The sequence below is a fragment of the Elephas maximus genome, chromosome 12 (genome assembly GCF_024166365.1).
Source record: "Elephas maximus indicus isolate mEleMax1 chromosome 12, mEleMax1 primary haplotype, whole genome shotgun sequence".
NCBI classification, from domain to species: Eukaryota; Metazoa; Chordata; class Mammalia; order Proboscidea; family Elephantidae; genus Elephas; species Elephas maximus.
Window position 1 is genome coordinate 41,872,999 of NC_064830.1, and position 14,937 is coordinate 41,887,935.

General features: G+C 38.9%; 1 protein-coding gene across 8 annotated transcripts in view; it reads right to left on the reverse strand.

Moving 5' to 3' along the window:
* ITSN2 (intersectin 2) overlaps positions 1–14,937 on the reverse strand; it is a 198,015-nt gene that overhangs the window by 131,567 nt on the left and 51,511 nt on the right. For all 8 annotated transcript variants that reach the window (XR_007519542.1, XM_049902732.1, XM_049902733.1 and 5 more), the window contains exons 3-5: positions 4,119–4,211; positions 1,625–1,688; positions 680–843 (exon numbers count right to left, since the gene is read on the reverse strand). Coding sequence is in view for 7 of the 8 variants with exons in the window: in XM_049902732.1 (XP_049758689.1) it covers positions 680–843; positions 1,625–1,688; positions 4,119–4,211 (321 nt within the window). In the remaining variant the exon portion in view is untranslated. The remainder of the gene's footprint in view (positions 1–679; positions 844–1,624; positions 1,689–4,118; positions 4,212–14,937) is intronic.

Here is a 14,937-nt window from a genome sequence, read left to right on the forward strand (position 1 = left end):
AAAATAATTTAGTATTTTAAGATTTAATAGCTGGAATGAAAGAACATGTTTCATTTACATAGAGATATCTAACTGAATGTTCCATTCAAAATGAGTGCTTCTCACATACAAGATACTTTACAAGAAATTGGCTAATCAAAATCAGTGGAAAACATACCAACTAGCTGTCTTTGATGAGAATGTAAATGAATTAGCACAAAGTCAACAACTTTTGGAACCTTTAACTTAAAGAAATTTCTATTTAAATATAATTTAAAATTACTTACCAAATTAAACCATTTCAAGTGAGTTTAAAATTGTTCAAATTTTTTCTAATGTTACTTATATAGAGCATGGAGAAAATTAATTAAGAATGGTATTCAGAATCGGCTATAAGTAGGGTGACCATATAATTTATCACCCAACTGGGAGTTGTGAAAGGGGACACTAACTGGAACAGACACCAGGACAACAGCTAGGTTTGGCAATATCACAGGGCTGTCTCTGGAAAGCTGGGACCCATGGACACCCTAGCTATGACACTGAATTTAACGTTTATCTATCTCAGACATGAAAAGTAACTTGGAGTCTGGATTGTCATCTTGGACTAACAAATCTTTCCTAACCTCTGAATATTATGCCTAGGAATCAAGCTTAACTATTGAATGTGGCAAATTAACATAATAAATACAGTACATACCAAAACGAGCAGAAATTAAAGGAGAGAACATGGGAGGCTGCTTCATAATAGGAGGGAGAACCACAGGCAACTGCTGGCCTTGAAGCTTTAGCTTGATGAGTTTCATAGCTATGGAGAACTCTTGCTGGTCCATCTTACCATCCTTGTTCAGGTCTGATAAAGCCCTAAAAGGAGAAGGAGGTGGGTATATTCGTATGTGGGGGTGATGGTAAGAAAACCAACATTACTTTTGAGGTTCGTAAAAGAAAAACAAGGACAGAACATTCACATGCAGATCATCACTAAGTTAAAAAAAAAAAAACCACGCATACAGACACACATACACCTATCTATACGAACAAAAGGCTAAAAACAGTATATTAAGAAATATTGAACAGAGATAGTACCTAATAAAAGAATCTAGAAACGTTTGAGATGAATTCCACCAGTGTGGATGGGGAGGTATTATTCAAAAGTATAATAATTCTAAATTTAATTTATTCTTTTGTTTAAATATTTGCTGACTGCTTGCTATGCTGCCTGGCACTTTGCCAGGAATGAGAATATTCCATGTGTAAAAGAGATGGGGCAGAAATTGTTATTTATTGTGGCTATGTTAAAAACTAAAATCACAGACATTACAGAGATTAATATTTTTAGGAGCAGGGGAAGAAAGGGATAATTTGGGGTTTACAGATGAAATAAATGAAACTAAGAAATAAGAGAAAGAATATTTTGAAATTCTACCTAACTATAAAGAAATGTTATGCTACAGATATGTATATACCTTCTTGACTCAGAAATTCCAAATAATTAAAAATCTGTCCTACAGAACAAAACCCCAATTATTTTCATTTATTCAATCAAATTTATTTTCCAAAAAACACAAATAGTCAACAGCAACGGACTACAATTAAATAACAACTTTCTTTTTAACAATGTAGGTTCATCTAGAAAACACTTTACCATATTTCAGCTAAAACAGGAGCTGGCAGGCCTGACTGTAAGAAAAAGGTACGTGCTTGGTCACCTGAAGGTAAGAGAAACAAAAACCAAGTAGCACGTCAGTAAATGGGTCATTCCAATACTATTAACTATAATCATGGGCATATGCTATCACTTTCTTATACTTTTTGTTCCAATCATCAAAGAATAAATGAAACAGAACTATAGGCATTGACATATAAATATATATACACATATTAGAATATTCACATTTCTAATAAATCTCAAAATGCTTTAAGACAACAAAAGTCACAACTAAGTTATACACATTAATCAGTGATGAAATATTACACTATAAATCTTAGCTCTAACACAATAATTAGGTCTTATTTGATAATATTCCTAGTAAATGAAATTTGTGTTAAAATCCCATCACAGAGAACGCTATTCCCTAGAAGACTTCTACATAAGAAAGTACCATGTGAGGAGAGCCAGTTCTCCAGGCGTCTCTCACACTGCTATATGTCTTGCTGGGTAGGCTGAGAATGTAAGATTCTAACTGCATTCCACCTGAGTCAGATCTCACAATTGGGTTTGCAGCAAGCAATCCTGAGAGAGGAAGAAATGTCTCCCCCTGGGACAAGGAAAAAGCTTGCTTACTGCTTGCTACAAAATGGCAGGTTCCCTCAAGCTCAGTGTTCCTTCCCTGTAACACAAACCTACTGGGCTCTCTACAGCACCCCCAAAGGGCTTGGGGAACAAGGGGATCAGAAAGAAATATGCTGATACTAAAGCTGCTAGCTGTGCCACAAGTAATAAAGTCCTTTGTCTCTGACTCAGGAATCTCGGGTATTCTGCCAGCATCCATGAAACAATAATAGGTAACCTAATTAACTTTTAAACAGGGTAGTCAAAAATTACCTCAGAGGCCCAAACTGTTTGTACTTGGCTGCTAACCTAAGGTTGGTAGTTCAAATATACCCAGCAGTGCTGTGAAAGAAAGGCCTGGCAATCTGCTTCCTTAAAGATTATGGCCAAGAAAACCCTATGGAGCAGTTCTACTTTGTAACACATGGGGTCATCCTGAGTCAACTCTATAGCAACTGTTTTTTTTTTTTTTGGGGGGGGGTCTTAGGGTAATCAAAGTCCAGCCCTGATACCAAGTAGTTATTACTATAAAAGTACAAATAACATTAAACTATAGTGGTTAACGTACCAAGGAGCCCTGGTGGCATAGTGGTTAAGCATTCAGCCACTAACTGAAAGATTGGGGGTTTAAACGCACCAACCACTCCGTGGGAGAAATATGTGCAGTCTGCTTCCATAAAGATTACAGCCTTGGAAACCCTATGGGGCAGATCTACTCTGTCCTACAGTGCCGCTGTGAGTCAGAATTGACTTGATGTCAATGGGTCAGGTCAACGGCCCTAGGTAGCATAAATGGTTAAGCGCTCAACTACTAATTGAAAGGTTGGTGGTTTGAACCTGCCCAGAGGTGGCTTGAAAGAAAGGCCTGGCAATTAGCTCCTAAAAGGTCACAGCCTTGAAAACCCTGTGAAGCACAGTTCTACTCAAACACATGGGGTCTCCATGAGTCAGAATCAACTTGACAGTAACTGGTTTGGTTTTAGCTTTCAGCAGCTAACAACACATTCCAAAGTCAGGCTGAAAAATTCAAAGCCCAGATGAAACACTAACCTACTTTGTGACCTTAGGCAAATTACATAACTTCGCTAAGACTCAGTTTCACCATGTGTAAATATAGACAACAGCAGCATCTACCTCACAGGGGTGTTGTGAAGCTTAAATGGGAGGATGTATTTAGCACAGCATCTGGCATTCAGTACAGACTCAGTAAATGTTGGTCAGTATAGTTACTATTACTGTAAATAAAGCATTATGGTGCTTTGGCACAAAAATAAGCTTTATTTATAGAAAAAATACGAAAGATATACCTAAATTAATCCACTTTTGGTTTGGTTCTTTCTACAGAGCAAGGGCTATTGTTAACAGTGTTCAGTGTAGCCTCAAAGACAGAAAGCTAGCATTATGAAAAAAGATTCCAGAAAAAAATTCTAGTTTATTTTTCAGTAAACAGATTTGATATATATTTCTACTAGATTACAATACTGCTGATCATTACACTACTAATTGGTACATCTTAAGAGAATACTAATAAATTTGCTTTAAAAACTAAAGTCTCAATTACCTTATGAAATAAACTGAGAACATTCTAGATGTGATGTTAAAATGTGAAACTGGATAATTAAACAAATTATTGACTATCATTTGGGATTCTGAAAAAGATTTTCCATATACCAACTCTAACACCCCAAATTAAGATAGTTCCAGGAAAAATAAATTAGTATTTTTTAATTAATTCTAGGATTCTGATTGATATGAATTTTATCACTTTAATAATGCAAATCTGATGGCAGTCAAATTAAAACTACTTCTAAGAGACATGAAAAGGAATGTAATTCATAAACAAATTAAAAAACAACAATCAACCAACCTGTTATGTACCCTCCTGAAGGTTTGAGGTTATCAAACTGCTTGTCATGCTTAGTCCGCTCTTCAGAGGTAATAGCCCACATGTTTGGCCCTCCTAAAACATAAGAGAAAAACAAAGAAACTACAGAGTATGTATGAGCATGTGCAAAATACAATTCTAAAATGTAAGTATGAACCACAAGTGTCCATTTAATGACAGGACTTCATAACTGAACGGACACAAAAAGTACAGCTTTATCATAACCACGCATGGCATGGCCATCAACATCTACTGAACAATTACTATATACCACTCACTATATATTTTTTATATACAGGCAGTGAGATAAATACTGGCAATAAAAAAATGAATAAAACATTTTCATCCTCAAAGAACTGACATTCAAGAAAAAAACTACTAGCATTTACAGTGCTAACCTGTGAAGGACCTAAGCAGAAGTAAATACAAAAAGCTATACTAGAATCGGAAACCCTGGTGGCATACTGGTTAAGTGCTACGGCTGCTAAGCAAAGGGTCGGCAGTTCAAACCCACCAGGCGCTCCTTGGAAACTCTGTGGGGCAGTTCTACTCTGTCCTATAGGGTCGAAGTGAGTCGGAATCAACTCGATGACATTGCGTTTTTTTCTGGGTACATTAGAGTCAGAAGCCAACAAGGATGAGAAAAGAGGAAAGGTAAGATTAAGAAAGTACCTTGAAGCTTGGCTTGCATTTTGCCTGTGAAGACGGTAGGATAACGGCATTTCAAACAGAAGGGGCAAAGCACAAGAAGTAAAGGCATGTTCAAGATTTTGCAAGTACACTAAGTAGACTAATAGCTAAAGCACCATTTGAATGTGAGAAAGTGGTAAGAAATAGGTTGGCTGAAATTAATTATAAATGGTCTTAAAACATTATGCTCAAATGCCTCAACTTTACCCATGAAGTTACGGACAGACATCTGGTATTTTTTTTATATGTAAACTTTTTAGTTTGAAATTCTTTTAGACTCACTGAAAAGTTACAAAGGTAGTACTGAGAGTTGTTACATACTGTTCACCAGTTTCCATTAATGTTGACATCTTGCATAAAACAAATTAACAATGGTACACTACTACTAAAAAACTAGCTAAATTAAATATCTCTCCTCCAGCAGTAGTGGCTGATAAACCCCAACAAAACTAGACTCTTTGGGTATTGGTGACAGTACAAGTCTCTGTGACTAATGAGTCTGCCAGTTGTAGCAGCTGGCAAAAAAAAGCAGCCGCTACCTGGAGCACTCCTGGGGTCTGGAACTAGTGGATTCCCTGACACTGCTACCAGGTTCCCTTTTGAAAAGTAGCTATTAGCTGGCTGTTGAGCTCTCCTTGAAGCTAAATCGGTGACGCACAAAGGCCTAGAGACTCTCCCATCTGATATTCCCATGTTGGGATGGGTCAACTTGAATTCCATGGCTAAGAAGGTGTAATCAGTTGTCACTTAAATTTATGTTTATCAAATGGAAATGCCATATTCAAGAACACAGCTGGCCTGGCCCCTGGCATCTTAGCTTTACATGAAAAAGTAGCAGCTCTGAAGGGAAACTTTATCCTTAACTCCACTGTCTAATGGGAACAATGAAGTTCTAGAGGTTCTCCTCAATGCCTGGGGGGCCTGGTTCAGCTGAAAGCCAATGGTGTCCTCTGCGCTGCAATGGCTGCTCAGCCTCAGAGCTACCTGTGCAGAACCAAAAGCAGACATGGTCATTGTGTTTACTCGGCAGAGCCCAGATTCTTGGGACACTGCCAATGGCCTACCTGTTTGGTTTACCACTTGGAAAACTACAGACTGACAAAGATTAAAGACATGTTCTTTGGAGCTGCAAATTGAAAACAGTTTTTGTCTGGGTCACTCTTGTAGATAACTTTACCCATGGTAAAGGCCTTTTTTTTTTTTCTCCTTTTGCCTTTCAGAACTGCCCCCTGGAGCCTTACTTCCCAAGGAAAGTGCCCAGGTGCAGCTCTTCTAAACTGTTTTAAGTTCCTTAGATTTAAGGGACTGCTGAGTCTGCCACACCCCCCACCAGATGAGTCTGACCACCATTTGACCACCATTCCTGCTACCCTCACCCAGAGTCTATCAGGAACATCAGCCTGGTTCCTGCACCTTCCATGCATATCCCCTGCAGATGTCTTCTTCACCCTCATTCTCAGTAATGGATAAATTCCACCTAGTTGGTGATGTGGGCAAACAGGACAGGCTGAACTAACTGCCCCCAGGCAGTCCTCCCAATAAGAAGGAATGTTGTTGTTAGACGCCATCCAGTTGGTTCCAACTCATGTATAATAGAACAAAACACTGCCTGGTCCTGTACCATTCTCACAATTGTTGCTATGTTTGAGCCCATTGTTGCAGTCATTGTGTCAATACATCTCATTGACGGTCTTCCTCTTTTTCACTGGCCCTCTACTTTACCAAGCATGATGCTCTTTTCCAGGGACTGGTCCCTTCTGATAACATGTCCAAAGTACGTGAGACAAAGTCTCTCCATCCTCACTTTTAAGGAGCATTCTGGCTGTACTTCTTCCAAGCCAAATTTATGAGTTCTTCTGGCAATCCGTGGTATATTCAATATTCTTTGCCAACACCATAATTCAAAGGAATCAATTCTTTGGTCTTCCATATTCACTGTCCAGCTTTGGTACGCATATGAGGCAACTGAAAATACCATAGCCTGGGTCAGGCGCACCTTAGTCCTCAAAATGACATCTTTGCTTTTTCACACTTTAAAGAGGCCGTATACAGCAGATTTGCCAAATGCAATACATCATTTGATTTCCTCACTGCTGCTTCCATAGGTGTCGATTGTGGATCCAAGTAAAACAAAACCCTTAACAACTTCAATGTTTTCTCCATTTATCATGAAGTTACTTATTGGTCCAATTGTGAGGATTTTTGTTTACTTTACGTTGAGGTGTAATCCATACTCAAGGTTGTAGTCTTTGATCGTCATCAGTAAGTGCTTCAAGTCCCCTTCACTTTCAGCAAGCAACGTTGTGTCATCTGCATAACACAGATTGTTAATAAGTCTTCCTCCCATCCTGATGCTGCATTCTTCTTTGCGTAGTCCAGTTTCTCAGATTATTTGCTCAGCATAAGAACTGGATAAATATGGTGAAAGGATACAACCCTTTCCTGATTTTAAACCACACAGTATCCCCTTGTTCTGTTCAAATGATTGCCTTTTGGCCTACGTACAGGTTCCATATGAACACAATGAAGTGTTCTGGTAAACGCATCCTTCGCAATGTTATCCATGATTTGTTAACAATCCGCCCAGTCAAACGCATTTGCATAGTCAATAAAACATAGATAAACAGGAGCCATGATGATGCAGTGGTTAAAGCACTCGGCTGCTAACCAAAATGATGGTGGTTTGAACCCACCAGCTGCTCTGGGAGGAAGATGTGGCAATCTGCTTCCATAAAGATTTACAGCCTTGGAAACCCTATGAGGTAATTCTACTCTGTCCTACAGCGTCACAATGAGTCGGAATCAACTCTATGGCAATGAGTAACAAGGACTAGACTCAATTATTCAAACTAAACTGGGACTACTAAAGTTCGGCAGCCATACAGGAGGCCACTTTAGAGACAGTGTCAACCTGTACTCCCTTTCTGATGTAGGTCCCAGTTGTGGGGGCTTCAACAATTCAGGTGTGAGCAATATTTTCTTTTCCAAGTATACAGTGTGTGCCCTTGAGATTGTACTTCTGCTACGGACAACAGGCTTTAACTTGTCTCCCTCCCAGAAACACAGTAATATGCACCTTAGGGACAGTCACAAGAGACCTTCAAGTGTTTAAGGAAAAACCTCATTGGCCCTGAAAGGCATTCAGGTCAGCCTCAACTCATTGGTCAGAGCTGTTACAGAATTACCCTAGATTTCCTTGTTGCAGGCCAAGGTGGAAGGTGAACAGTTGTGGTACCTGGATTAATGCCTCAGGTCAAGCAGAAAAGTCAACACACAATTTAAGGAGAAAGTCATTTGGTTTAGTTTATGGGACCCTCGAGAGCACAGCTGAAACTACTGCAGGGTGAGACTGACCTGATGCTTGGAGTCATTAAGGGTAGCTTTAACTAAACGCTGCAGGAACCAAATCAAACAGATTTGGTCCCAGCCCTGGTCAGATCAGAGTGGCCAAATGAGTGATACACTAATGGGAAAATTTGCCGAAAGCCAAGATAGTCTAGAAAGAAAAGACTGTTGGGAAACAATTCTACTGAGCCTCTCGTATTTCCGTATGTCTTGTGAGTGAAAGCACTAAGAGGGCTTTCGTCCCAGATTATCTTTTCAAGGATGTTTGTATAACAAACATAGGGGTTTCTTAAACTCAAGGTTCCTCAGTTACGACACAAAGCCACTGAGTACGCAGCATCCACCTAGGCCCACCCCACGCTGCCCTCATGGGGCTTAGCAGGCAAAGGGAACTAACATGCACGTGAAACTCATGCTACCTGCTATGTCATGAGTAATAAAATCCTCTGTCTCTGATGAAAAATACTTGAAACTCAGTAAAATCTTAGTCCCTTCATGGTTCTTGATCTCCTTGGATCTATTTGATGTTTTCATCATTTTGGGGAAATTCTCAGACATAATTTCTTCTGCCCATTCTCTTTCTCTTGTCTTCTATTGGAACTCTAATTACACATGTTAGGCCATTTGATGGTATCAATTCTAGGACACTTTGTTATAATTCCCTCCACACACTCTTTTTTTCTCTTTGTATTTTAGTTTGGGTAATTTCTATTGACCTATATATATATGCATACTCATTAGTCCTTTCCTTGGCTGTGTTGAGGCTACTAATAAGTAGCCTGAAGGAACTATGTATTTCTGATTTTTTTTACTTTTAGCATTTCTATTTGACTCTTCCTTACAGTATCCACCTCTCTGCTAAAAGTCCCATTCTGTTCATGCTCACTTTTTCTACTAGATATTTTCTCTACTAGATACTTTAACATATTCACTGTAGTTATTTTAAAGGTCTCTGCCTGATAGCTTCAATATCTAGGTCATTTCTGAGTCTAGTTCTGTTCATTTTTTTGGCTCTTGGCAACTGCTTTTATTTTCTTGTGTGTCTAATTTTTTGAATGCCAAATATCATAGTAAAGACTGAGGTAAACAGTATTTATGCCCTGAAATGGGCACACCTCTTCTGTCAGGCCATTAGTGCAGGATATTGAGTCAGCTGATTCAGCTGGGTTTTATCGTTGTTTTATTATGAATATCTTCAGTGCTTTAAATCCCTCTAGGAGTGGGCAACTGTTGTCCTGTATTAATGCTGGGGACTGGGGTTTTCTCAGCCCTCCTCCTCCACTTTCATCCCTACCTGCACCACTGAGGTTTTCTGTCCATGCTGTTGCCTCTCTTCCACTGGTAGACTGCTGTTGCTTATTATTCCATCCTGGGCCTGGCTTTAATTGAGGATAGGCAGTGTTCTCTGTCGTTCTGATCCACATTCAAATCTTAAGCAGGCCCTGTGTACCTGGACCTGGAGGGGTGGATTTCTCAGTATTCCTGCTCCTCCTCCCTGTAATATTCAAACTCTTCCTTGTATCTGTGGTTGGTCTTGGGAGGGCCTCTCCTGCTGTTCCCCCTGTAGTAAACACCTATGCTGAATACTAAATATATTAGGCCCAAGAAGATTTCTTTCCCTTCCTTCAGTTGTAAGGAATCCCTGGGTGGCACGAACAGTTAGGCACTTAACTACTAACTAAAGACTGGCAGTTTGAATTCACCCAGAGATGCCTGGCAGGAAAGGTGTGTTGATATGTTTCTGAAAGATCACAGCCGTTACAAACCCTATGGAGCATAGTTCTATTCTGAAACACAGGGGGCCACCATTAGTTGGAATCCACTTGGTGGCAACTGGTTTGGTTTTGGTTTTCTTCAGCAGGAAAAGTTTTTCTTTTACCATCACTCTAACAACAATGTATCTTTTGCCTGTGTCCTTAGATCAGTAGTGTTTGCTGACCCTCTCTCAGTGGCTTAAGGCTCTTACTTAGTAAGAGAAAAAGGATCCAGGCAAGTACATGATATATTGTGCCTGTCCCCCACAGCTCCCTGTAACACGGAGGTGGAGGCTCTCCCTGGTCTTCTGCATGGCCCCCAATCTTTCTGCTGAACACCCAGTTGATGCTCACAGAAAAGACTTTGGAAGTATATGAATTCCCCTTTATCTGTGGTAACCAGTTATTCTAGACTGACATGCTAGCCCTTACTTGGCTTCTGGTAGTTCATTAAAATTTTAACTGATTTCTTCTTATCTACTTGTATGGTGTGTGGATGGTGCCTCTTCCACCCATGCTTACCACAGGTGAGACAATTGTGTATTCTGTCTCTCCCTGGAGGAGCTTGTCCCTCTGAAGAATTTGTATAACTTGAGGGTTTTAAACTAAGTTTTCTGATAGGCTCAAGGAAAAATTATTTTGTAGTTTATCTGTCTTTTTCTTATTAGGATACGAGCCACATCCTTTGCAACTATCTACATCCTAAGTGGAAGCAGAAATTTCTTATTTTTTCTTTAAAATATAGAATTAGGGAAAAAGTATAAGATTGACGACACTTTCGACAAAGTCCTAGGCCTTTTACCTAATTTAGCTAACAGAAAGATATTGTCTAAGTCTTAATGCAGCTTCTGGTTGTGTTAACATTAGTATAGTGTCTAAAAGAATGAAAGCAAAAATCCCAGTATGATACCAACATCATTAAAACAACATTTAAAAATATAATGTTTGTCTTTTTTAAAAAGGTTAATTTGTATAGATTTTATACATTAAATATACTCACTGCAAAAAATTTCAAAAAAATAGAAAAGCATAAACAAGAAAATAAAGATCCTCCATAATTTCATTATTAGCATATTTTCGTATATATGGATATTCTATAATATGTTCATTTTACATAAAAATTTATTATACTATTTATATTATTCATAATTATATCTGCTAAACATCTTTCTACTTTACCAAATATAGATCTAGGCCAGTGTTTTTAAAAGTATCGTTCGGGGACTCCTAGGTCCTTGAGAACCTTCCAGAGGGTTGATAATATCAAAAGTAGTTTCATGATAAAAACAAAAAACCCACTGCTGTTGAGTTGATTCCAACTCATAGAGACCCTATAAATTATACACAGTAGAACTTCCCCATAGGGCTTCCAAGGAACTGCTGGTGGATTTGAACTGCCAACCTTTTGGTTAGCAGCCTGAGCTCACACCCACAGTGGAACCACTGAGCCACCAGTAATTCTACGTCACTACATAATACACCAGTAGTATTGTGCCCCCATAATACTACATCATCTGCCTTTTCACTCTTTGAGTCATAAATATACCATGGAGTTTTCCAGAGGCTGTATGACATGATATTACAACAGACTGAATGCAAATCCAGATGAGAACTCAGCTGTCTTCTACTAAGTGATACACTAAAGAAATTTGCAAAAATACAAGACAATTCCACTCTTCACCTCTTTTTTTTTATTATTATTGTTTTGGAAAGTGTAATTATTTTTTATAAAAATAATTTATGATAACATTAGCGGGTTTACTGTTTCTTTAAATAAATCAATAAATATTTAACATTTTTCTTATTTGCAATTCCTAATATGACAAAAACTGACAGATATAACCTACATTTAAAAAAAAGGCTTTTGGTATCCTCAATAATGTTTAAAAGAGCAAAGGAATCCTGAGACCAAAAATTTTGAGACCTGCTTATCTAGATTATCAGTTTCAATAGCAGTCAGTGTAGCAGTCTAATGTCATAATTTACTGGACCTACTGGCTTACTGGAAAGCTTGGTGGCACAGTGGTTACAGCTACGGCTGCTAACCAGAAGGTTGGCAGTTCAAATCTACCAGGTGCTTCCTGGAAGCCCTGTGGGGCAGTTCTACTCTGTGCTATAGGATCATTATGAGTCAGAATGTGCTTGGTTTTTAGGTTTACTGGCTTACTTATTACTATTATTACTTAGGCCATTTCCAGTTTTTTTCTGTCATAAACAATTCAGCACTGAATATCTTTTAAATACTTATTATCTCAATAAATTTGAAGAAATATTATTGCTCGGTCAAAACACATACACGTTTCAAAAATTGATACATTAATGTGGTAACAATTTATATTCCCATCAACAGTGTATAAGAGCACACTGTTTTCTCCTTCACTGATGTGCACTATCACTTTTCCCATACTGTGGCACTAAGGGGCCAAAAAGAAAAACCCTTGTTTTAATTTTCACTTACTAGACTACTAATGCAGTTGAGAATTTTAATATGTTTATTGGTTACTCAAAAGTTATCCTTACATTGCAGATGACATGATTATATACACAGAAAACCCTAAGGAATCCTCCAGAAAACTACTGAAACTAACAGAAGAGTTTGGCAGAGTCTCAGGTTATAAAATAAACATACAAAAATCACTTGGATTCCTCTACATCAACAAAAAGAACACCGAAGAGGAAATAACCAAATCAATACCATTCACAGTAGCCCCCAAGAAGATAAGATACTTAGGAATAAATCTTACCAAAGATGTAAAAGACCTATACAAAGAAAACTACAAAGCTCTACTACAAGAAATTCAAAAGGACATACTTAAGTGGAAAAACATACCTTGCTCATGGATAGGAAGACTTAACATAGTAAAAATGTCTATTCTACCAAAAGCCATCTATACATTTAACGCACTTCCGATCCAAATTCCAATGTCATATTTTAAGGGGATAGAGAAACAAATCATCAATTTCATATGGAAGGGAAAGAAGCCCCGGATAAGCAAAGCACTACTGAAAAAGAAGAAGAAAGTGGGAGGCCTCACCTTACCTGACTTCAGAACCTATTATACAGCCACAGTAGTCAAAACAGCCTGGTATTGGTACAACAACAGACACATAGACCAATGGAACAGAATTGAGAACCCAGACATAGATACATCCACGTATGAGCAGCTGATATTTGACAAAGGACCAGTGTCAATTAACTGGGGAAAAGACAGCCTTTTTAACAAATGGTGCTGGCATAACTGGATATCCATTTGCAAAAAAATGAAACAGGACCCATACCTCACACCATGCACAAAAACTAACTCCAAGTGGATCAAAGACCTAAACATAAAGACTAAAACGATAAAGATCATGGAAGAAAAAATTGGGACAACCCTAGGAGCCCTAATACAAGGTATAAACAGAATACAAAACATTACCAAAAATGATGAAGAGAAACCCGATAACTGGGAGCTCCTAAAAATCAAACACCTACGCTCATCTAAAGACTTCACCAAAAGAGTAAAAAGACCACCTACAGATTGGGAAAGAATTTTCAGCTATGACATCTCCGACCAGCGCCTGATCTCTAAAATCTACATGATTCTGTCAAAACTCAACCACAAAAAGACAAACAATCCAATCAAGAAGTGGGCAAAGGATATGAACACACATTTCACTAAAGAAGATATTCAGGCAGCCAACAGATACATGAGAAAATGCTCTCGATCATTAGCCATTAGAGAAATGCAAATTAAAACTATGATGAGATTCCATCTCACACCAACTAGACTGGCATTAATCCAAAAAACACAAAATAATAAATGTTGGAGAGGCTGCGGAGAGATTGGAACTCTCATACACTGCTGGTGGGAATGTAAAATGGTACAACCACTTTGGAAATCTATCTGGCGTTATCTTAAACAGTTAGAAATAGAACTACCATACAACTCAGAAATCCCACTCCTAGGAATATACCCTAGAGATACAAGAGCCTTCATACAAACAGATATATGCACACCCATGTTTATTGCAGCTCTGTTTACAATAGCAAAAAGTTGGAAGCAACCAAGGTGTCCATCAACGGATGAATGGGTAAATAAATTGTGGTATATTCACACAATGGAATACTACGCATCGATAAAGAACAGTGACGAATCTCTGAAACATTTCATAACATGGAGGAACCTGGAAGGCATTATGCTGAGTGAAATTAGTCAGAGGCAAAAGGACAAATATTGTAGAAGACCACTATTATAAGATCTTGAGAAATAGTAAACCTGAGAAGAACACATACTTTTGTGGTTACGAGGGGGGAGGGAGGGAGGGTGGGAGAGGGTTTTTTATTGATTAATCAGTAGATAAGAACTGCTTTAGGTGAAGGGAAAGACAACACTCAATACATGGAAGGTCAGCTCAATTGGACTGGACCAAAAGCAAAGAAGTTTCCGGGATAAAATGAATGCTTCAAAGGTCAGCGGAGCAAGCGCGGGGGTCTGGGGAACATGGTTTGCGGGGACTTCTAAGTCAATTGGCAAAATAATTCTATTATGAAATCATTCTGCATCCCACTTTGAAATGTGGCGTCTGGGGTCTTAAATGCTAACAAGCGGCCATCTAAGATGCAGCAATTGGTCTCAACCCACCTGGAGCAAAGGAAAATGAAGAACACCAAGGCCACACGACAACTAAGAGCCCAAGAGACAGAAAGGGCCACATGAACCAGAGACCTACATCATCCTGAGACCAGAAGAACTAGTTGGTGCCCGGCCACAATCGATGACTGCCCTGACAGGGAGCACAGCAGAGGACCCCTGAGGGAGCAGGAGATCAGTGGGATGCAGACCCCAAATTCTCATAAAAAGACCAAACTTAATGGTCTGACTGAGACTAGAGGAATCCCGGCGGCCATGCTCCCTAGACCTTCTGTTGACACAAGACAGGAACCATCCCCGAAGACAACTCATCAGACATGAAAGGGACTGGTCAGCGGGTGGGAGAGAGATGCTGATGAAGAGTGAGCTAATTATATC